Genomic DNA, 23,423 nt, shown 5'->3' on the forward strand with positions numbered 1-23,423 from the left:
AGCATCTGAATGCTGATCATGTGACCACGGGGATGCTGCAAAGGTTGCAACTGTGAAAATTGGTTATAAGTCCGTTTTTTTCAGTGCTGTTGTAACTTTGAACAATCACTAAATGAACAGTTTTAAGTTGAGGACTACCTGTATTTTGAGAGAAGAATTCCCCCATTGATAAACTCTTACTATCAAGATATTATTTTCCAAGAGTTAGCAAAAATGGCCTTGTCTTTCATTTTTACCTACTGATTCTCACCCTCTCCAAAGAAACTGAAAACACACCAATTGTTGTTTGAAAACTCCTCCCACTTATGACTGTATGACTGTAAACTTGTTGCTGATATCCTTAAGATTTATATTGACTGTTTCCCTATGACTGTTAAGTATTGTACCTTATGATTCTTGACAAATGTATCCTTTCTTTTATGCACCAAGACAAATTCCTTGTGTGTCCAATCACACTTGGCCAATAAAGAATTCTATTCTATTCTATTCTGTCCTGTCCCGTCCCGTCCCGTCCCGTCCCGTTCCGTCCCATCCCATCCCATCCTATTCTTAGTCCATTCCATATTCTATTCTGTCCTGTCCTGTCCTGTCCTGTCCTATCCTATCCTTAGTCCATTCCATATTCTATTCTATTCTATTCTATTCTATTCTATTCTATTCTATTCTATTCTATTCTATTCTATTCTATTCTATTCTATTCTATTCTAATAAAGGAGAGTATTTGTAGCTCAGGGTTGAAATGAGGGGTCCTTGATGCTCTCTGAGCTTGGCTGCTTTATTGCAGACATTTCATTACCAAACTAACTTGATCAGCGCACTGAAAATGTTACCTAGTTTGGGTAAGGAAACGCTTGCAAGAAAACAACCAAGCTCAAAGAGCACTAGGGACCTCTCATATCTGAACACTTTGATATCTGAAGTTAACTATTTTTTTTCATTCTCAATGCACAATCCCCACTAACCCCTGGATGGCCCCATGAGGAGCACCAATTTACCCTGATCAAGAAACAGAGACTGTTTTGATTTTAGATGCCATGCATCCACTGTATTTTAGAAAGATCACAAGTCGATTTCAGGAGTCATAATTAAAGAACCAACAGAAAAGTCAAGGAATAAAAATAGGACCTTTGGCCTAACCTTCTGCTTTAATCGGTAACAGTTAATTGTCAAGCTTTATTCACAAATTCTGTACAGACCGAAAGAAGAGAGGGAAGGATGAGGAGAGGTCCAGAACTTAAGGAGGCCACTTCTGAAGCAACAGTGGTGGAATTTCCTGTAACGGAGAAAGAGAAGGAAGATCAGGAAATTTTACAGCCCAGGTTTTGTGTGGCTCAGGTGTTGCAAGTTGACCCTGGCTATTTGCTTTCTGGGTGGGTTTGGAGCAGAAATTAGACAAAAAACAACTTTACTGCCGATCAGGTCCTGCCCTCTGCCCCCCTCCCCCATGACAGGCAGAAGCTGTATAATTCCACTTCCCCATAGTGACAGGCCCAGTGGTAAAACACCTGTTCTACATACAGGAGGTCCCGTGTTTAATCTCCATTAGGACTGGGGGGAAAAACCTGTCTACAACTTTGCAGAGCTTCTGCCAATCAAAACAAGTCAGGCACAGACAAGATTGGCAACTTAGCACTGTTTTTGTTTGGGCAGCAAGAGCGAATTAATTCCTATCCCAAGATGACAATGCATTTTTATTTTTTTTTGGTGGAAATGCTGCTAGAAGTAATGCGGTTTGGTAGAGGGGGCTCTGTAGAAAATCACCCCCTTCCATGTTCACAACTCTCATAGCTGCAACCTCCCCAAGGATTAAAAAGGAGTAGACGGAAAGATCTTTATCCAATAGAAGGGAATATTTGTAGCTCAGGGTTGAACTAAAGTTTCACTATCCAACTAGGTAACATCGGCAGTCAACTTAGCAACATATCTGAACAGTGATGGCAGTGGCTAGAATGAACAATGCAGGCAAATTCTACCCACTGCCAGTTTGATCCTGACTGGCTCAAGGTTGACTCAGCCTTCCATCCTTCTGAAGTGGGTAAAATAAGGACCCAGATTGTTGGGGGCAATAGGCTGACTCTGTAAACCGCTTAGAGAGGGCTGTAAAAGCACTGTAAAGCGGTATATAAGTCTTAAGTGCTATTGCTATTTGCATGCAGTTTGACATCTCAATTTTTACAAGAACTTTTCTGTACTAAGTGACAGTTTTGTGCTTCTTTCTCCACATGGAGGTTTAGTGGCCTGTATTAAAAATATAGGTAGTCCTCAACTTATGACCACAACTGAGCCCATATCAGAGATCGTGGTCGCAAGGTGGGTCACCAAATCGCCCTGCCCAATTTTATGACCTTTTCTCTGGCAGCCGTTCAGCAAATGTGGCAGTCACAAAGCGAACGCCACGGTCATTTAAGGAAACCCATTGTTTGCTATTGGGTGCTTTTGTCTGGGAAATGGAAGCAAACATTAAAGATTGCACTCATGGGATTGTGGGATGCTGCAGATGGCCGTAAATGCAGATCAGCTGCCGAGCATCCCAAATGTAGTCGCATGACCATCCTCAGCCAGGCGTCGTAACTTCAAATCTGCGATTGCAAGAATGATCGCTTAGCAATCGGTCATAAATGGAGGACTACCTGTACTGAAAATCAAAGTGCATTCAGTTTAAGTTCTTATCAGAAAGATGGCATGCCTCAAGGCAGGTCAATGCAGGTTTCTTATCCAGCTGCGCCACCTAGTGGCAGAGAGATGCTGAGCAACACTCCCAATGGTTTACCTCCCTAGAGATGCAGAGTGGACATTTATAATCTGAGCGGACTAGGATTATCTATCTATCTTGGCTTGTCGGGAAACTGAATAACCCAGAGGAAGTGCAATTATACTTTTGCTCACAAGCAACCTAGACCAGGGGTCTCTAACCTTGGCAACTTTAAGCCCGGTGGACTTCAACTTCTGGGAGTTGAAGTCCACCGGGCTTAAAGTTGCCAAGGTTAGAGACCCCTGACCTAGATATCTCCTAAATCTAAGCCCTACCATCTGATTAAGTCTCCAGAGCAGTGTTTCCCAACCTCAGCAACTGTGGCTGGGGAATTCTGGGGAGATGAAGTCCACACATCTTCAGGCTGGAGACGATGAGAAACACACTCGTCTTATCTTGAGGACATCTTCATAATTTCCTTCTAATGAAGCTTTCCCTCAGCCAGGCACCCTCCAGAAGCACTGGGCCAGAGCTCCTGACATGCGCAGGAAACACACTGCTGAATCCTGCCAGTTGCAATCCTATCTACCTGGAAGACGCTAGGCCAGAGGAGGAGGAAACCATATTTTTTAAAAAAAGAAAGGAAAATGTAGCTGCTCCTTCATGCCAAGGAGCTGTACTGGGTGGCCAGAGGTGGCTTTTTCAAGCATTCTCTTTTCAGACAGAAAGCAGACGGCCACTTATAATTGCCCGCATTCACACGATAGGCTTTGCCCAAACACATGAATCAGATGATGGACCTAGACATGATCTGGCTGGGTTTCCCCCACTCAAAGTTAAAGTCTTCCTTGGGTGGAGCCCAGATCCTAGTGATTTCATGAACAAGCCCGTGCAACTTTATTGGCTCCTTTACAGCAATACAGCGTTGCCTTCGCCCAGCTCATTTTAAAATTCCCAGACTAATTGACTGTCCTCGTACTTCCTGATGGTCTCCTATCCAGGTATCAAGCCAGGTTCTGACCTTACCAGGCCCTGCTGCCCGCGGAAAGCCCCCCACCCCAATATCCTGAATCCACAAATTCATCCAAGCTTTAGCAAGCTGTGTGGACCCAGCCGGCAATTCTCTTTCAACTGGACACAGAGAAAGCTTCAGTCTGGGGATTCTGGCCGTCCTTACGGAAGCTGTTTTATTTCACTGTTGATCCACAGCTGTTGATCTGAAGAAAGACTCTCGGATGGATCATAGAGCAAAGAGGAAATTGGAAGAGAAGAGGGGACAAAAGAACCCCCTATATGCTGAGTGACCAAACCTGGCAAGTCACGATAAAAACCACAGCACGCATCTGAGGCGGCTGCCAAATCTCACCTGAGCACGGTCTTTCTTAATGTTTGATGGCCTACCTAGGTGGCATGGGGTGCTTGTGTGTGGCTCCTTCCGTCCTTCTTTCCTCCCTCCCTACTTTGCCTTCCTTCCTTCCTTCTCGTTTTCATCTTCTTTCCTTCCTCCATTCCTCCCTTTTCTCTTTTTCCTTTCTTCCCCCTCTTTCCTTCCATCTTTTTCTCCTTTTCCTTCCTTCTTCCTCTGTCTTCTTCCTTTTTTCCTCCCTCTTTCTCCTCCCTTCTGTTTCGCTTTGCACTAACCATAATGGTAAGAATGTATAGGTATTCCTCAGGGGTGGGTTCTAAATTTTTTTACTGCCGGTTCTGTGGGCGTGGCTTATTTTGTGGGCATGGCTTGATGGTCAGGTGACAATTCTTTAGGATTTAGCAGAGATACTAGTCTACCAGGCTTTTAACTGCTTGCAGAGCTGTACCGGTCTACCCATTTGTTTTTGGAGGCCCCAGTCTACCACCACACTGCCTTTTAACACTGATCAGCTGTAGGGCGGCCCTTTGAAGCCCCACGGCAAGAGTTTGAACAGTTTTTTTCCTTCTAGCTGATCAGCTGGGACTCAGGAGGCAGCGAATAGATTGCGGGCGGGGCCAAATAAAAGGTAAGAATAATGGGGGGGAAGGGGGGCAGGAGGGCCCAGCTCCCAAAGAGAACCAGTTTGGTGACGTCATATCGTCACCGCTACCAGCTCGGCCGAACTGGGCCAAATCGGGAGGAACCCACCACTGGTATTCCTGGATTTACAACCAGTTGCCTAGTGACTGTTCAAAGTTTTGGTGGACTTCCTTGGGGTTACTTACAACCCTGATTCAACGTTCTGGAAGTTTCCCTATTGCCGTAGTCATGGATCCTCACTTTGGGCAACCAGGCTGCGTTTACCGCCATTTGCAGCATCCCACAGTCATGCGACTACATTTTATGACGGTTTTCCTGAAATCCGGCCTTGACTTCCAGTTCCCGGCAAAACCGTGCCCACCCAGTACCATTGGTTTGCTTAAATGACCATGGATTTGCTGATGCTGAAAACCAGAAGTATCAAAAAACCCCAACACACCCCTATTTCAGATTGGTTGTAACTTCGAACAGTCGTTAAGTGACCAGTCATAAGTCGAGGACTACCTGCATTTACGGCATATGACCCTAAAAATCTTTTGGAGTCCAGCCCACAGCTCCACACTCAAGAACATAGCCTTTACAGAAGTCCTCCACTTAAAACCATTTGACTAGTGACTGTTCAAAGTTACAACAGCACTGAAAAAAATGACTTATGACCATTTTCACACTTACGACCTTTGTAACATCCTCAAGGTCACGTGATCAAAACTCAGACTCTTGGCAACTGGCAAGTATTTATGACAGTTGCAGTGCCCCGGGGTCCTGTGATCACTTTTTATGATCTTCTGACAAGCATAGTCGATGAGGAAACCAGATTCACTTAACAACCGTGTTACTAACTTAACAACTTCAGTGATTCGCTTAACAACCGTGCCAAGGAAAAGAGTAAAATGTGGTAAAATTCACTTGACAACTGTTTTGCTAAGCAATGGAAATTATGGGCTCCGTTGTGGTCATAAGTCAAGGACTATCTGTATTGCCTGACCAGAAAAAAACGCTGCACCCCTCGACTATAAACCCTCAAACCCTGGAGACTGAACAGGGAGCTGTAAGCAGGTGTCGGAGGCTAAACCGAAACAGAAACCCAAGGGGAATTACTTACCTGTTCACTCCAAAGCTTTCATAATTGCTTCGTTGGCTTCCACATTAATCTGCGCTTCTGCTTTTGCTACCTCGTCGGTGGCCGATGCGAGTTCCGACAAAGCTTTGTCCAAGTTTGATTTGGCTGTCTGTGTACAGGAAAAAATATCAGGGTTTAAGGCAAAAGAAGCAACATCAGTACATGTGGGGGCCTTGTTAGGGAAAGAGAAATTGATGTGGACCGAAAGGCACCTGCTGCCTAGGGTAGCGTTTCTCAACCTCAGGAACTTTTAAGATGCATGGACCTCAACTCCGAGAATTGCCAGCATGGATGACCTGGATGACTGAGCATCTCTACAGACTTTTAGCTAAAGAATTTGGGATGAACACCCTTGGAATGGTGTGGGAGTAGGAATGGATTTCCAGAGGAAAAACTGCAGACTACAGGAACCAGGAGCACCACTCAGGTCACCCTGAGGACACAGATAAACCTTCAATGACCCTCTAAAACAGAGGTGTCAAATTCAATTTCATTGAGGGCCGCATCAGGGTTGTGTTTGATTTGGGGGTGCTGGGGGCGTGGCCAGCTTGACGTCATTCATGTCGGTGGCACCTGTGGTGGCCCGAGCGCTCTGCCAGCAAAAATGGGCTCCCAAGCTCCATTTTTGGCTGCCCCAGCCTCCTGCAACCATCTGCCAGTGAAAACGGAACTTTGTGAGGGGGGCACACACGGCCCTCATGGGCTGTGTTTTCGCTGGCAGGAGCACCGTGGGCCGGTCCTTCACTGTTTCCAGGGTGGCCCCATGGACCAATCCAAGCACCCTGTGGGCTGGATCTGGCCTCTGGGCCTTGAGTTTGACACCCCTGCTCTAAAAGGATGCAAATCAGGGGTGGGTTCTAAATTTTTTTACTACTGGTTCTGTGGGCGTGGCTTATTTTGTGGGTGTGGCTTGGAGGTCCTGTGACTGGGTGGGCGTGGCTAGCTGGTCAGAGTCATTTCTGGAAGGTCCTCGCACTTACAACCAGTCCTCGCACTTACGACCCAACTCATTTGCTTTTAACACTGATCAGCTGTAGGACGGCCCTTTGAAGCCCCGCGGCAAGAGTTTAAGCCGTTTTTTTCCCTCTAGTCATCAGCTGGGACTCAGGAGGCAGCAACAGATTGGGGGTGGGACCAAATAAAAGGTAAGAATAATGTGGGTGGGGGGGGTGTGGGAGGGCGGGGGGGGGAACCGGTTTGGTGATGTTATATCTTCACCGCTACCGGCTTGGCTGAACCGGACCAAACCAGGAGGAACCCACCACTGATGCAAATGACCAGCTGTCTGCAAGGAATATAAATCCTTCCATTCCCCACTATCCTGTTAGAGCTGAAGAAGCTTCTTGGATGAGAAGCAAAACGTCTTCAAAAGAAAAAAGGAAGTCCAGTTGCCTCCTGAAAAAGCACCTTTGGGACAACCATGACCTGGATGACTGAGCATCTCTACAGACTGCCAACCAGCACATTTGCATTAATAATAATAATAATAATAATAATAATAATAATAATAATAATAATAATAATAATAATAATAATAATTTTATTTCTATACCGCCCTTCTCCCGAAGGACTCAGGGTGGTGTACAGCCTGTTTAAAAACACAAACAAAACAACAATATAAAATTTAAAATAATTAAATAAAGTGGCTCAGATTTAAAACCCCAATAAATTTAAATATCCCAATTTAAAAACTATTGTGTTGCTAGTCCGGCCTGGCGGAATAATAGGGTCTTCAGTGCGCAGCGAAACGCCCAGAGGTCGGAGATCTTACGAATTTCCGGGGGCAGTTCGTTCCACAGGGCTGGGGCTCCCACAGAGAAGGCCCTCCCCCTGGGCGCCGCCAGTCGACATAACTTGGTTGACGGCACCCTGAGGAGACCCTCTCTGTGGGAACGGACTGGTCGGTGGGAGGCTATTGGTGGCAGAAGACGGTCTCGGAGGTACCCGGGTCCTATGCCATGGAGTGCTTTAAAGGTGGTAACTAACACCTTGAATCGCACCCGGAAGACCACTGGGAGCCAGTGCAGCTCGCGCAGGAGGGGTGTCACATGGGCACAACGAGTTGAGCCCATAACCACCCGCGCGGCCGCATTCTGGACCAGTTGGAGCCTCCGAGTGCTCTTCAAGGGGAGCCCCATGTAGAGAGCATTACAATAGTCCAACCGGGAAGTAACAAGGGCATGAGTGACCGTGCGTAGGGCGTCCCGATCCAGAAAGGGCTGCAACTGGTGAATCAGGCGAACCTGATAAAAGGCCCCCCTGGCCACGGCCGTCATATGCTCTTCTAAAGACAGCCGTGCATCCAGAAGGACACCCAGATTGCGAGCCCTCTCTGTGGGGGGCAGAGATTCACCCCCAATAGTCAGCGATGGCACCTGCTGACTATATCGGGGCGCCGGAAGCCACAGCCACTCGGTCTTGGATGGGTTGAGTCTGAGCAAGTTCTTCCCCATCCAGACCCGCACGGCCTCCAGGCAGCGAGACATCACATCAAGGGCATCGTTGGGGTGGTCTGGGGTGGAGATGTACAGCTGAGTATCATCAGCGTACAGATGGCACTTCACCCCAAAACCACGGATGATCTCACCCAGCGGCTTCACATAAATATTGAACAGGAGGGGCGAGAGGACTGACCCTTGCGGCACCCCCCATGTGAGACGCCTCGAGGTCGACCTCTGTCCCCCTGCCAACACAAACTGCGAGCGGTCGGAGAGGAAGGAGGAGAACCACCGCAAAACAGTGCCCCCTATTCCTAACCCCCTCAACCGCTGCAGCATGATACCATGGTCGATGGTATCAAAAGCCGCTGAGAGATCTAATAGGACTAGGACAGAGGAGCAACCCCTGTCCCGAGCCCTCCAGAGATCATCCACCAATGCGACCAATGCCGTTTCTGTGCTGTACCCCCGCCTGAAGCCCGACTGGTACGGGTCTAGATAGATATGAGTGTCCCATTCATGTCTTGTACAGAGTTTTTAATATTCAAGAGATTAGTACTTGAGAGATTGTTGGTGCTCTCTGAGCTTGATTGTTTTCTTGCAGACATTTCATTACCCAACTAGGTAACATCATCAGTGCTAGGTAAGAAATGGGGCTTGCTCTCTGTTTAAACTCCACTCCTTACTAACACTCATGATATCACCTAGTTTGGGTAATGAACCGCTTGCAAGAAAACCACCAAACTCAGAGAGCACCAAGGACCCTTCATTTCAAACTTCACTACAAAAATAAGTACTTCTTTAACCAAAGCATTTTTTTAACTTTAAATACTGACTGGAATAGTAATTGAACTGCAGCAGAATTGATTTTTTTTTTTTTAAGAGAGTGAACTGCAGTGCTGCTGAGTCAGCATGGTGCAGAGAAATCCCTCCTAATTTGGCAGCCAAGCAAGGATTGTCTGCAGAGGGAGGTGGAGGGAAGAAATGAAAAGAGGAGAAGACGGACAAATACTAACCGCAGCATCGAACTGATCCAATAAAGCCACTTCTTCAGCTAACACCTGGACAGAGGAATCTGCATTCACGGTGAGAGAACCGCTGCTCACTACACAATTGCAAAGAAATGGTATAATCAGTCAGTGACAAAGGTCCCCGAGTGATTAGAATTCCCTCCCTACAGAGATTTGCTTATTTCATTCCTTTTCTAAATAGGCGGTGATGGATGTTCTCTGGGTGACGCCTGGCTAAAGAAATGCATGAGGTAAAAAACTACAATCAACGATGGTGGGAGGAGCAGCCAGAGGTCAGAAAATGCGGAACAAAGCCAAAGCAAAACCACCAGCAAAATAGAGCAACCACAAATCCTCTAATTATTTAAAATATCCAGAGGAAAAGGAAGATTTCTGGTGGATGCTTAAGGTACACCTTCAGGTTTTCCCATATATCTTCCTCTTCTCTACAAAAATGCATTGCGGAAAAAACCACTCATTTCCCCAAAGAAAAAGGCCTTACTTTTTGCCTAGAAACAATACCGCCTCCTTCCCCCCACCCCTCCCCGCAATAATTCAAATTTCAATGAAGAAACAATGAAGAATCCTGGGAATTGTAGTCTAACATGCCTGGAGAAAGTTAACCAGGGACCTTAATTAATCTAAATATAACTAGAGTGGATTAGGGTGCAAGGGGCTTCCACTCTTAACTGAGGCAAAGTACAAGTAGTCCTCAACTTATGACCACAATTGAGCTCAAAATTTCTGTTGCTAAGCAAGACAGTTAAGTGAGTTTTTGCCCCATTTTACGACCTTTCTTGCCACAGGTGTTAAGTGAATCAATGCAGTTATGTTAGCAACATGGTTTGTTGAGTGAATCTGGCTTCCCCCATTGACTTTGCTTGTCAGAAGGTTGTAAAAAGTGATTACGTGATCCCGGAAAACTGCAACCATCATAAATACATGCCAGTTGCCAAACCATCTGAATTTTGATCATGTGACCATGGGATACTGCAAGGGTCATGAGTTTGAAAAACAAGTCATTTTTCTCAGTGCAGTTGTAACGGCCACTAACAAATGGCTGTAAGTCAAGGACTAGTATGTTGCCAAGTCAGGCATCTTACATTGCTACCATTTTTTCAGCTCAGTGGGTGAAAGGGAGTGAGCCTGGCCACTTTTAATCCTTTCTGTGCATATATAGCAACAGCACTTAAGACTTATATACCACTTCACAGTGCTTTCCAGCCCTCTCTAAGCGGTTTACTGAGTCAGCCTCTTGCCCCCAACAATCTGGGTCCTCATTTTACCCACCTCAGAAGGATGGAAGGCTCAGTCAACCTTGAGCCTGGTGAGATTCGAACTGCCAAATTGCAGGCAGCTGGCAGTCAGCAGAAGTAGCCTGCAATACTGCATTCTAACCACTGCGCCACCATGGTTCATATATAGGTACATAGAACATAGAATCACAGAACTGGAAGGGACCTGTGTCCAGCCTGCAGCTTAAGGCAGGAGATCTTTACCATCCTGACCAAATAATTGTCCAGTCTATTCTTGAAAACCTCCAGTAATGGAGCACACAAAACCTCAGGAGGCAAGCTATTCCATTAATTGTTCTGTCAGAAAATTTCTCCTTACTTCTAGTTTGGATCTCTCTTTAATAAGCTTCCACCCATTACTTCTTGTCCTGCTTTCTGGTACTGAGAATAAGTCAGTCCCCTCTTCTCTGAAACAACCCCTCAAGTCCTGGAAGGCAGTTATCATGTCTCCCTTAATTCTTCTCTTAGGTAGACTAGACATACCTAGCTCCCTTAGCCATTCACCATAGGATTTAGCCTACAGGCCCCTTATCATCTTTGTTGCTCTTCCTTGCACACTTTCTAAGGTCTCAGCAACATGCTTGTATCATGGTGACCAGAACAAGATATTTTATTCAAAGTGTGGCTTCACTAGTGTGGTATAAAATGGTATTATTTGTCCTGACCTTGATGCTATTATGGTGATTAATCTTTGGAAGTTAATAGCTAGTCAATATTTGGAAGAAAGAGAACTAATTTAGGGAGGTGAACGAGTCCTTTCTCTTTAGCTGTGAACAATAGTTTTGCAAAATATGAGAATGTTTTCATTCAAGGAATAGTTTGTGCTCAGAAACACTTCAGCAGTTACATTAGCTAATTACCGTATTTTTCTGAGTATAAGACACACCTACCTTTTTTGGTGAGGAAAAGAAGAAAAAGAAATCTCCCTCTGCCTCTGAGCAATTTTGTCTCCTTGCAGCAAACAGCAAACAGCCTGCTTTACTTTCATTTCTGTTTTCAGCATAGCTTGATTAGCACAAGGGAAAAAAAAATCTGCTCCAGCAATTTATCTCTTTGCAGCAAGCAGCAGAGCCCTGCGCAAAACAGCTGAGAGCAAATCAACTGAGAGTCAGGAGGCCATGGAATCAACTTGTGCTAATTAGGCTATGCTGAAGCTGAAAGGAGCTGTGTTTTCTTGCTGTTTGCTTGCAAAAGGAGGTAACTGTTGCAAGGCAGAGGCCAAAGAGTGGGGACCAGTGGGTAGGCTGGGCTACATTCGATGTGTAAGATGCACCTAAATTTTCACCCCCTTTTGGGGGGGGGAAAGGTGTGTCTTATACGCCGAAAAATACGGTAAGCAACATAAATTAAAGTATCATATTTTTAATATGTTAAAAAATAACAAATTGTTGATGGTTCCCAAGCCCAGTTTGCAGATTCTTAGAAAAGTGGACTGCATATCTTTTCTGAAAGATACCCTCAGCTAAGATAATTTCCTGTTCTTTGACCAGCCATCATTTTCATACATACCAAAGTATTTTTTGGAGGAGCCATCCTCATCAAAGACGGTTACAATGCCAGGTCTCAGGACTTGCAGAGTGGGAACGTGAGCGGCCAAGATGCCAAAAGATCCACTTAAGGTGGGAACATCTACCTGTTTCACAACGGCAGCATTGTAGAAAATCTGTAGGGAAAAAAATGGGAAAGAAAATACAGCTAGTTCTCAACATACAACAGTTCATTTAGCGACCGTTCAAAGTTACAACTTAGCACTGAAAAAGTGATTTATGACCATTTTCCACACTTACGACCATTGCAGCATTCCCTCATGGTCACATGATCAAAACTCAGATGCTTGGGAACCGACTCACATTTATGACCAGTGTAATTTCCTGGGGTCATGTGATCCCCTTTTGCAGCCTTCTGACAAGCAAAATCAGTGGGAAAAACCAGATTCACTTAACAACCAGATTACTAATTTAACAACTGCAGTGATTCACTTAACAACTGTGGCAAGGAAGCTCATCAAATTGGAAAAAAATCCACACATTAATTTTGGGCTCCATTGTGGTTGTAAGTCAAGGTCTACCTGTAAAGGTGTATCTCCAACGAACCTGAAAAGGAGAGAAAGCCGTGCCGCAGGATTTTTTTTTAAAATATAAAGCAAGAGAGCTGATAATTATTATTCTTGATTCATATGAAGGATACTTATATACTGCCCAAAGTTGCTGACAATCAAACGGGATATAAATTTAAAAAATTATCTGGGTACAGAACCCAAGGCCTCCAAATATTTGAAACTGATGTCCTCCAGCTCCAATCCAGGAAGCCCAATACAGATAACCCTCGATTTATTACAAAAATGGGAACCAGGCTTAAGCCATGGCGGCTGTTAAGTGAGTCGTGCCCAATTTGGGTTGACTCTATACTGATTTTGTAGCTTTTTATATACTTAAATCTTAAATTTGAATTGGTATTCCCACGTTTTAACTTTATTTATTGGATACTCTGTTTTAATTTGTCTTTTAACTTTTGTATTTTCTGTTTCTTATTGTTGTGAGCCGCCCTGAGTCCTTCGGGAGAAGGGCGACATATAAATCCAATAAATAAATAAATAAATTTCAAAGCTTTTCTTTCCCGTGGGTTATTAAGTGAATCATGTAGTTGTTAAGCGAATCCAGCCTCCTCCTCCTCCACCTACATTACCTGCTTGCATCTCGGTGTGGTTAACCCTGAAGCGCCATCAGGCACGTTCACACAACGGCTAAACCCGGGTTAACAAAACACGCGAGTTTTACGGATGCCCAAACCCATAAGACCGTTTCGACGACGAATGGACGACCCAGCAGCAGGTCCGGCCATGCCGCCCCGAGGCCCACATAACTGCCTCAGTTCGGTTGCCATGGCAATACCTGAGAGGGCGAGGCGAAGGTGAAGGCCAGCTGTGCAGGGCCCGTAGCAGCTGCCGCCGCTTCAGCATAATGACGGGACGGGGACCGGGACCCCAGCACCAAAGCGCGGGCGAGGAAACGACCGACGGGGAACATGGCGAAGCCAAGGGCAGAGCGGAGGAGAAGCAGAGAGGTCGACCGGCAACCAGGCCTGGCCTACAACTCCCAGCAGGCTCCGCGGCGTGGGGGGGGAAAGAAAGAGGGTTTGCCGCGAGGCATGACGGGAAGCAGGACGTCCTCAATAGGTTCTCTTTTACGAACATGAACGGAGGTTGTTTTTTTTTTTTCCCAAAAAGCACCGCGGCATAAACTCCACCCACTCCAAGGAAAACTTTGCTCCATGCCGAACTGCATTTCCCAGCACATCATACCGCCAACAGCCTGATACGTCGCTTCTGACAAGGCCCCGCCCCTTTTCCCGTGATGCATGGGGGAAAATTGACCAATAGCCACTAAGGCGGCGGTGCTGTGTGGGAACTGTAGTCCCGGTTTCTGCGAGTCGACCCGATAATCTCTTTTATATAGCTCTGTGCGGATTTCTCTCTCCTTATTTTAGGTTTAAGATAGGTTTAGGTTTAAGATAGGTTTAAGAACAAGGCAATTCCCGGTAGAAATCCAGCCGGGCCTATTTCCCCAATTGCGGTAAAGAACCGGAAGTTGGTCCGACGCTGCACTGCGGCCCCCGGAGGCACTTCCGGTCCGTTTTTCCTCAGAAATCGGCGTTTGCCGATCCGAATGGCGGCGACTGGCTTCGTTTGGCCGCTGGCGCTTTGGATGGTGGTAGTCGCAGCGACGACGGCGACGCACTCGAATAAGACGGAATCCGTCGAGGCCGCGTCTCTCCCTCCTTCCCTGCCGCCGAAAGAGAAAAGCGCCTCCCGGCCCGCTTCCACCGCCACAACCACGACGACATCCGGGTCCCCGCAGTCGGGGCTGTCGGGATTGGGCCTGCCGGCCCTTCACCGCGCGCTCTACGTCTTGGCCGGCCTGGCGGGCATCGGCTTCCTCTACTATCTCGGAGGCCGCACGTTTCGGTGAGGAAAGCCGGGGGCTTCCATACGGGTGGGGTGGGTCTAGATGACCTCTAGGGAAAGCAGTCCCAATTGGCCGCCTTTTGTAGGCTAAGGGAGAAGGACCTGCTTCAATCAGGGGCCCACAAGTTGTGATCTTCAGCTTCCACCCAGCCCCTCAGTTGGCATGCTAGCTGGAGTTGATAGAGTTGATAGTCTCAGAGCATGTGAAGAGTACTAACTGGGAGTAAGCTTGATCTCTTTTCCTAATAGAGAAACTATTAGCAGTCAAGCAAGCATCCTATCTTTGTAAAGCGCCGGTTCCCTATAATAATTATTATTTATAATAATGCTGAATAATTATAATTATTCAGCATTAACAGGAAATGTTAAGATTGATAATAAATACAGGTAGTCCTCTACTTACGACCAAAATTGAGCAAAGAATTTTATGTTGCTAAGTGAGACGTTTATTAAGTGAGTTTTGCCCCCATTTTACGACTTTTCTTGCCACATTTGTTAAGTGAATCACTGCAGTTGCTAAATTAGTAACCCGGTTGTTAAGTGAATCCGGCTTCCTCATTGACTTTGCTTGTCGGGAGGTCTCCAAACATGATCACATAAACCCGGGACACTGCAACCATCATAAGTGTGAACTAGTTGTCAAGCATCCAAATGCATAAATCACATGTCTGTGGGGATGCTGCAATGGTCATAAGTGTGAAAAATGGTCATAAGTCACTTTTTTCAGTGCCGTTGTAACTTTGAACAGTCAGTAAACGAACTGTTGTAAGTCAAGGACTACCTATAGTGGCAGTTCTCTGAGAGAAACTCCGAGAAGTTCTTCAATAGGACTGCATCTGGAGCCAATTTTATATCTAGGTAGTCCTCGACTTAAAACAGTTCATTTAGTGACTGTTCAAAATTACAACAGCACTGAAAAAAGTGACATGACCGTTTTTCACACTTATGGCCATTGCAGCATCCCCACGGTCACGTGATCAAAGTTCAGATGCTTGGCAAGTGATTCATATTTATGACGGTTGCAGTGTCCTGGCATCATGTGATTCCTTTTTGTGACCTCTTAAGCAAAGTCAATGGGGAAGTCAGATTCACTGAACAACTTAACTGCAGTGAGTCATTTACCAACGGTGGCAAGAAAGATCACAAAATGGGGCAAAACTCACTTAACAAATGTCTCACTTAACATTTTGGTTGTCAGTCAAGGATTACCTGTATTGTACTTAATCTATTTGTTGTTACTTAGGACACATTGTGTAATAAATCTAATATAATACCCTGTTTCCCCCAAAATAAGACATCCCCTGATAATAAGCCCGATCAGGCTTTTGAGTGCATGACAATAAGGCCAAGCGCTTATTTCAGGGTTCAAAAAAATATAAGACAGGGTCTTATTTTCAGGGAAACATGGTAATATACATATAAAATCAGGGGCCTAGTCTTTGCTCAGTTGCCTGAGACTGCCTTTCCTCTGGAGATATCAGCCACAGTGGAAATCTGTTGTTAAGACCTCAGGCACTAAAGCCCAACACTGCCCATTAGTCTCATAAACTTGATTTAACGTTGCCTTTAAGGGGGGATCCTCTTAACCTGGCAGAAGTAATAAAGCAATGGTACCAAAAAGCTTCTGGATCTGGATATCTTCCATTACTAGTTCTGGATGGGATTCTACTCTCCTAGATTAAGGCGGGCTAAAATTTGGAGATGCTTCTAGTTTTATGGTTGAGTCTTAAAGAGCAGATGCCAGCTGTGGTCAGGGAGCTTTTGTGCAACTCTGTCTAGTTGTGCCTGTATCGAGAGGCTGCACTCAGAGTTACACATGCCTTAGTCACTTCCTGATTGGACTGTTGTAACATGCATGAAGCTGCCTTTGAAAAGCAGCTGATCCGGAATGTGGCAGCATGGAAAGTTTTGGGGGTGCCACAGTGCACCCATGTCACCCCACTATTACTGAAGCTATACTTGCTTTCAGTAGATTTCCAGGTGCAATGTAAGGGGCCAGTTATGGTATGGGGCCAAGATATTTGAGAGGTCAATAGTCTGTCTCACTAGATATACTGTGTTTTCCTGAAAATAAGACTGGGTCTTATATTAATTTTTGTTCCAAAAGATGCATTAGTGTTTATTTTCTGGTTAGGTCTTATTTGGGGGGAAATACGGTACTAAATGCATCCATCTGGCTGACAATCTTACTTGGGGCTTATACTACTAGCATCTTGCAAAATCATGCTAGGACTTATTTTCTGGTTCGGTCTTATTTTTGGGAAAACAGAGTAGCAAAATGGGCCTGCTCCAGGACCTGTAAAGCAGTGTCATTTTATGGAACTGTTGTCATTTTATATTGTGCCTTAGTCAAATCACCTGCCCTGTGGAACAGCTTCCCCCTGAGCTTTAGATGGCTCTGATCCTGTTGGCCTTGTGCTTTGAAAATGTGATTACATTTTTTTGCTTGGTTTTATAGGCAAGTTCCTGTTTTACGCTTTGCTAGCCATGTGGAGTTAGTTGAGGAAGGTGGCCCATTGTATGGATTTGTGAACTAAATTTGTGAATAAATTCTGCAACTGATTATAGACTTATTTTGTAGGACAAGGAAACCTCCACGGAAAAAATATGGACTTCTGTCCAACTCAGAAGATCCCATGGAGATGGCTTCTCTAGAGAGTGATGAAGATACGGTATTTGAAATAAGGAATTTGCGACGGTGAGAATCAATTTCCTTGCGCGTTCTTTAGTTTGCTGCAGCAATACAAATGATTCCTAGGGACAGGGCTGCAGGATAGTGTGATTGGATTGCAAGGAACTATACGTAGATTCTTTGCATATTAATTACTCTTTGCCTATTTTGTTCAGGGCTGGAGACCTTAAGGCCCTTCTGATGATGTTTGCATCAGCCTTTGCGAGCCTGGATTATGATGCTTAATTCAGTCGTTTCAGTACTTGAACAGAATTTAATTTATATTCTTCAACTCAAGAATTCTGTGGAAATTTGTTCCCACTGAGATACTCCCTTTGCCAATATTCAAACAGCCTTTAGCTAATTTTTTTGTAAAAAGTTTTCCATTTTTCTAGTCTTAACATCAATAATCCATTAGGTGGATTGCCATTTGTCAAGAGGCACAAGAGTTATAAGGCTTTAACCAAGCGATCTTAATTGTTGAGGTGCTGTCTGGTTTTATTGTATTTTACTTTTTTTATGTAAGCTGTCTAACAAGGTCACTTGTCCCTAAAAGACAGCATACAAATACTTTTTTTTTAAAATTTAATTTATATGATGCCCTTCTCCGAAGACTCAGGGCGGCTTACAATGCGTTAAGCAATAGCCTTCATACTTTTGTATATTTATACAAAGTCAGCTTATTGCCCCCACAATCTGGGTCCTCATTTTACCTACCTTAGAAAGGATGGAAGGCTGAGTCAACCTTGAGCCTGGTGAGATTTGAACTTGCAGTAATTGCAGGCAGTTGATGTTAATAGTGCTTTAGTCTGCTGCGCTACCAGAGCTATAAACAAAATCATATATATATCTACATATAACATACATATACATAGATATACATAGATATAGATATGTATGTATTAAGTGTTTTTCTGTCGAAGCACCTGGTCTACCCCAATATGGGAGGGAGCATCCTGCTTCCCTTTCACCTTTCAGCTCCAATCCAGAAGCCCTCAAGCAGTCGCATTCACGACAAACCATTTTACATAAATTTGATACATGTGTGAGGCACTGCAGGCCGGTCCTTCACAGTTTCCAGGTCGGCCTTGCGGAACAGATCTAAGCACTCCGCAGGCCGGATGGGCCTTGAGTTTGACACCCCTGTCCTAGGACGCTGCAACCATCATAAATATGAACCAGTTGCCAAACATCTGAATTTTGATCGTGTGATCATGGGAATGCTGCAACGGTCATTAAGTGTGAAAAACGGTCATAAGTAATTTTCCCCCCTGTGCCGTTGTAACATTGAACAGTCACTAAACGAACTGCTGTAAGTCGAGGACTACCTGTACTGAATTGAATAAAGCCATTGAGTCTAATGCTGTTGTTTTGTTCTCTAGGTGATAATAGGACTTGTGGGTTTTCCAGCTTGACCAGAGAAGAAGCAGTTTCACCCATGGAAGAAACTCGAACCTCTTGTTACTTTTTTTAAAAAAAAACCAAAATAATAATAATCCTGAAGTTCCTTGCAATGTGAAAACCTGGCAGCGTGAAACTTTCTCTTCAGGCCCCTCGAACAAGAGAATGGCCGTACAGCCACGACAGTGAATGTATCTGCCTGGAGCTGCAAAATTGCAGGAAAAAAAAAATATTATGAGGATTCCCCAGGGTGGGCCTTTCTACCTTGCTAACCAATTTTGGAACGATCGGCTGAGATGCAAAGCTACCATTCTCGGTTTGAAGCGGGCACCGGCCGCCGTCGCTTGGGATGGGATCTTTCCTATCAGGAAAGTTGGACCTTCTTAAAAGATTGGCAAATTCAAGGATGCACTTTGCGGCGGGCACCACCCTTAGGGAAAAAGCTTGCGGGTCCAGGTGAGGCGTGTGGCACATTGGAGGACCCCAAAGCCAGGCCAGGTCATTCACCAGCTTCTGCGTTAAGGAACTGCAGGCTGCCCACCTCGTTTGGCTTCTGCCTGGACTTCCTGTTCTACTTTTCCTTTGGTTGTGTCATTGAGACCAAAAAAAAAAAAATGGCTGCCTGCTTTTGAATCTGGTTGTTTTGTGAAGCAATATCATTCCATAAACGGTTGGAGCAAGCAACTTGCAGTTGGCTTGATGACTACAAACACGGTGCTGGCGCCTGGTAATTTTTGCAAAGAAATTTATTTTCCTTTTTTTTTTTAGTTGATTCCCATTTCAGTGAGCCTGTTTAGGGCTCAACTTGATCCATGTTGACCCATCCCTCCTTCTCCCGGGGAGAAGCAACACAAAAACCACAATAGATTGCTTAGCAATTGGAAAAAATGAAGGATAGCAGAAAATGCTCCATTAGCATCTTAAAGGTGTAATGAGACAGCAGCTGTACTTTAGGGAGTGCATGGTGGGCCAATAGCTGCAAACAAAAATTAGTAAAACTTGGCCCTTCCTAGATAGATAGGAAAGATACTTTCCCCCTCCCCTCCAAATAAATTAAGCCCGGTCATATTGAACATTTAATCCATTGCAGTTCTTACCTCTGACAGGGTAATCATATATTATGGCAAACCAGTTTTAAAATAACCTTTCCAGTTAAATACAGAAGATTGTTTTGGATAGGATGGTACTTGGAAGAAATAAGAACTGGGTGTTTCTTTGTTCAGCCCAACAAGTGAATAATTATTATTATTATTCTGCTACTGCAGTGTTTCTCAACCTTGGGAACTTGAAGGCATGTGGATTTCCAACTTCCAGAATTCTCCAGCCAGTCATGGCTGGCTGGGGAGATCTGGGAGTTTAAGTCCACATGCCTTAAAGTTCCCAAGATTGAGAAAGACTGTGCTACTGTATTTGGCCAGTAAAAGAGGTATTGTGTCCTCAAGTAAAAAAATATATATTTTTGGGGACCCAAGAAATCAGCAATATTTTAATCACAGAACTGCGAGATGATCAGTTCAGGCATGGTCCTTTGATGGTTTATTGGGACCAGCTGCCGTTAGGTTGGGAGTTTTTTGTTTTTTGTTTAAATGATTTTAATACAGGAAGCTTGTATTAAAACAATCCAATACAATGTTTTCAGTTTTAAAAATACAGCAGGTTAAGAAAGCACCTTGATGCTAAACTCTGATGCTTGTGGGATTTTTTTTTTCTGTTGGTTCCAGAGGGAGAAAAACCCCCCAAAATTCTTCAGTTAATGAATAATAAACATTCCTCTCCTGCTTATTGTGTCTCCTTCAAACCTGGGAATAAAAACTGTGTTTTGTGGATTTGCTGTGAGCTGATTGTGTTTATTGCATTCCGACCTTCCCCAAAGGATGAACTCCAGATGTGTTGGGTTGCAACTTTTTCCCCAGCCAGTTAAGTACAACTATTCGTTTAGTGACCATTTGAAATTACAACGTCACTGAAAAAAGTGACTTAGGACCGTTTTTCACACTTACGACCGTTGCAGCATCCCCACGGTCACGTGATCAAAATTCGGATGCTTGGGCAACTGGCTCATATTTATGATGGCCGCAGTGTCCCGGGGTCATGTGATCACCCTTTAACAACCTGACAAGCAAAGTCGATGTGGAAGCCAGATTCACTTAACAACTGTGGCAGGAAAGGTCGTAAAATGGGGCAAAACTCCCTTTAACAACTGTCCCACCTAGCAATATAAATTTGGGGCTCAGTGTCGGGGTCGTAAGTCGAGGACTACCTCTAGTCAAATTCCTTTTCTGCAATGGCCTTAGGCCAGTGTGTCAGTCCTGGGAGCTATCTTTTACTTTGGATCTTCAGGCCTGCCACATTTAGTGCTCTGGGAAACTGGGAAACCTTGCCAACTTTAAGAAGAGTGGACTTCAAACTACCTGTAATTCATGAGCCGTATTTTGAGGACTTCTATCCTGTCTCACAGCTACCAGGTTATTCCCATCCCTTCTTTCTAACAAGGCTTCCTCTCTTTATGGGTCCTTCATGTTCTAATCCATGCATTTTATTAAAATCATCACAAGAAGGGTGATGACAGCCAGTGGATTTTCTTTAGAAACCTACCAAAATGCTGCTGATAGTATGAAGGTCTGTAGAGAGCCTGTAGTACAGTGGACTAAGCACTGTTATTAACAACTGCTGCCTGCAATTACTGCAAGTTCAAATCTCACCAGGCTCAAGGTTGACTCAGCCTTCCATCCTTTCTAAGGTGGGTAAAATGAGGACCCAGATTATGGGGGGCAATAAGTTGACTGTATAAATATACAAAAATATGAAGGCGATTGCTTAACGCATTGTAAGCCGCCCTGAGTCTTCGGAGAAGGGCGGCATATAAATTAAAGCAAAAAAAAAAAAAAGTCACAGCGCCCTGACTTGGCCTCCCTAGAGTTTGTGATTTCAACTTTGTTCTTGTGGGTGATAGTTTTCTATAAGGTAGTCCTCGACTTAAGACCACAACTGAGCCCAAAATTTCTGTGGCTAAGTGAGATTTTCTGTTAAGTGAGTCTTGCAGGTGTTTCACCACCTTTCTTTCCGCAGTTGTTAAATGAATCAACTGCAGGTGTTAAATTAGTAACCTGGTTGTTAAGTGAATCTGGTTTCCCCGTTGACTTCGCTTGTCCCAAGGTCGCAAAAGGTGATAATTCTGAGACACAGCAACTGACATAAATACGAGCCAGTTGCCAAGCGTCTGAATTTTGATTCTGGGATTGCTGCAACAGTTGTTAAGTGTGAAAAACCGTCATAAGCAGCGGTGAAATGCACTTGCCTTCGCTACCAGTTCAGGAGTATGAGCACGCGCGCCTCTTCTGCACATGCGCAGAGGGTCCAAAACGGGACGTAATGACGTCCTGGTGGGTGGGCGGAGCCTCCCAGAGTCGGCGCCACCAGTTTGTGCGAACTGGATAGATCTGGCCAGATTTCACTGTTGGTCATAAGTCACTTTTTTCAGTGCCGTTGTAACTTTGAACAGAAACTAAATGAACTGTTGTAAGTCGAGGGCTAACTATTTGTTGGATCCTTTGGTCAAATGCCTCCTGTGTTTCAAAATCCTTAAAAAGTTAACTCTTTTTAAAAGGAGCCCCAGTGGCGCACTGGTTAGAATGCCGTATTGCAGGCTCATTCTGCCCACAGCCTGGAGTTCATTCCTGACTGGCTCAAGATTGACGAAGCCTTCCATCCTTCCAAAGTCGTTAAAATGGGGAACACAGATTGTTGGGGTCAATATGTAAATAATGCTTACATTGTAAACCAGAGCGAGTGCTCTAAAGCAGGGGTTTCCCAACACTCACCCCTGGTCCCTGGATTGGCACCGGCTAGAAACCGGGCCGCGCAAACAAGCGAAGCCCCATCCACGGGATGCAGGCAACACAAACCATGTGTCAGGCCTGGAAGCCATCTTTTTCGTTGGATCCTCAGGCCTGCCACAAAACTGGGAGGGGGGATTGTATGGAGCAGGGGTGATATGTAGTCATAATAACATTCCTTTCTCAGAGAGTCAAAGACGTGTTGCCCTGCACCTGGAGGGCTGGAACTGGGAGGCATCTCCAGATGGGACGGTGCTTTGATTGTACCATGTGATGGACATGTGGGTGCAGGGGGAAGGGACTTGGACTTTCCTTTGGATGGGGAAAACCTGGAAGCTTTCAGATTCGGGTTTTCCCATATGTGCCAATGTGACATCTCTAAGAAAATAGAACTTTGAGGAACTTCAAGCCTTGGAGTCTTCTTTCGTTGGGGGTGTTACTTGGAACCCTGACACCATGTTCCCTCCGTTCTGCGGAAATATCTCTCTCCATGGAACTGGTCCCTGGTGCCCAAAAGGTTGGGGGCTACTGCTCTAAAGCACTATGGAGGTGTTTATAAGTCTTTAAGTGCTATTGCTATTACTACTCTCTGCATATTGAGATGTACTATTTCAGCAGAAAATGCTATAATAATTTCCTGACCTGCTACCTTTCAGTTTTGGCTGGTTTTAGGTCAAATGAGCCACAGTTGCATTCATGTACCAAGCCATGGTTTCTTTCAATCATTTGTCTAATTTAGTAAAAATAAAGGTTCCCCTGGCACATATGTGCTAGTCGTTCCCGACTCTAGGGGGAGATGCTCATCTCTGTTTCAAAACCGAAGAGCCAGCGCAGTCCGAAGACGTCTCTGTGGTCATGTGGCCAGCATGACTAAACGCCAAAGGCGCACAGAACGCTGTTAACCTTCCCACCAAAGGTGGTCCCTATTTTTCTACTTGCATTTTTTTACGTGCTTTCGAACTGCTAGGTTGGCAGAAGCCGGGACAAG

At 44.9% G+C, this 23,423-nt stretch overlaps 2 protein-coding genes across 3 annotated transcripts; one reads left to right on the forward strand and one right to left on the reverse strand.

The window, feature by feature from the left end:
• Positions 1-1,113: 1,113 nt before the first annotated feature.
• On the reverse strand, positions 1,114-13,756 carry ATP5F1D (ATP synthase F1 subunit delta). Its single transcript, XM_034422658.3, has 5 exons — positions 13,455-13,756; positions 12,073-12,226; positions 9,275-9,363; positions 5,803-5,929; positions 1,114-1,273 (listed from the first exon to the last, which is right to left on the reverse strand). Exons 1-4 carry the CDS (start codon positions 13,587-13,589, stop codon positions 5,807-5,809), a joined length of 501 nt encoding a protein of 166 aa, XP_034278549.1. The 5' UTR covers positions 13,590-13,756; the 3' UTR covers positions 1,114-1,273; positions 5,803-5,806.
• A 55-nt stretch (positions 13,757-13,811) lies between these two features.
• Positions 13,812-20,425, forward strand: FAM174C (family with sequence similarity 174 member C). 2 transcript variants are annotated; one of them, XM_034422659.3, is made up of 3 exons: positions 13,812-14,527; positions 17,109-17,225; positions 18,581-20,425. In XM_034422659.3, exons 1-3 carry the CDS (start codon positions 14,229-14,231, stop codon positions 18,582-18,584), a joined length of 420 nt encoding a protein of 139 aa, XP_034278550.1. In that variant the 5' UTR covers positions 13,812-14,228; the 3' UTR covers positions 18,585-20,425. The 2 variants fall into 2 exon arrangements, with proteins under 2 accessions (XP_034278550.1, XP_087731075.1); XM_087874949.1 differs by lacking the exon at positions 18,581-20,425 and having other exon boundaries at positions 14,090-14,527; positions 17,109-17,229.
• Positions 20,426-23,423: the final 2,998 nt, after the last annotated feature.

Source organism: Pantherophis guttatus, chromosome 1 (assembly GCF_059756535.1).
Source record: "Pantherophis guttatus breed Tessera chromosome 1, ASM5975653v1, whole genome shotgun sequence".
Lineage (NCBI taxonomy): Eukaryota > Metazoa > Chordata > Lepidosauria > Squamata > Colubridae > Pantherophis > Pantherophis guttatus.

Coding starts and splice junctions, on each gene's coding strand:
- ATP5F1D (XM_034422658.3), bottom strand. CDS start 13,589: ATGTTCCCCGTCGGTCGTTTCCTCGCCCGCGCTTTGGTGCTGGGGTCC. Junction 12,227..13,454: donor CCTTCGCCTCGCCCTCTCAG/GTATTGCCATGG, acceptor TTTTCCCTACAG/ATTTTCTACAATGCTGCCGT. Junction 9,364..12,072: donor CTCCTCCAAAAAATACTTTG/GTATGTATGAAA, acceptor GCAATTGTGTAG/TGAGCAGCGGTTCTCTCACC.
- FAM174C (XM_034422659.3), top strand. CDS start 14,229: ATGGCGGCGACTGGCTTCGTTTGGCCGCTGGCGCTTTGGATGGTGGTA. Junction 14,528..17,108: donor CTCGGAGGCCGCACGTTTCG/GTGAGGAAAGCC, acceptor CTTATTTTGTAG/GACAAGGAAACCTCCACGGA.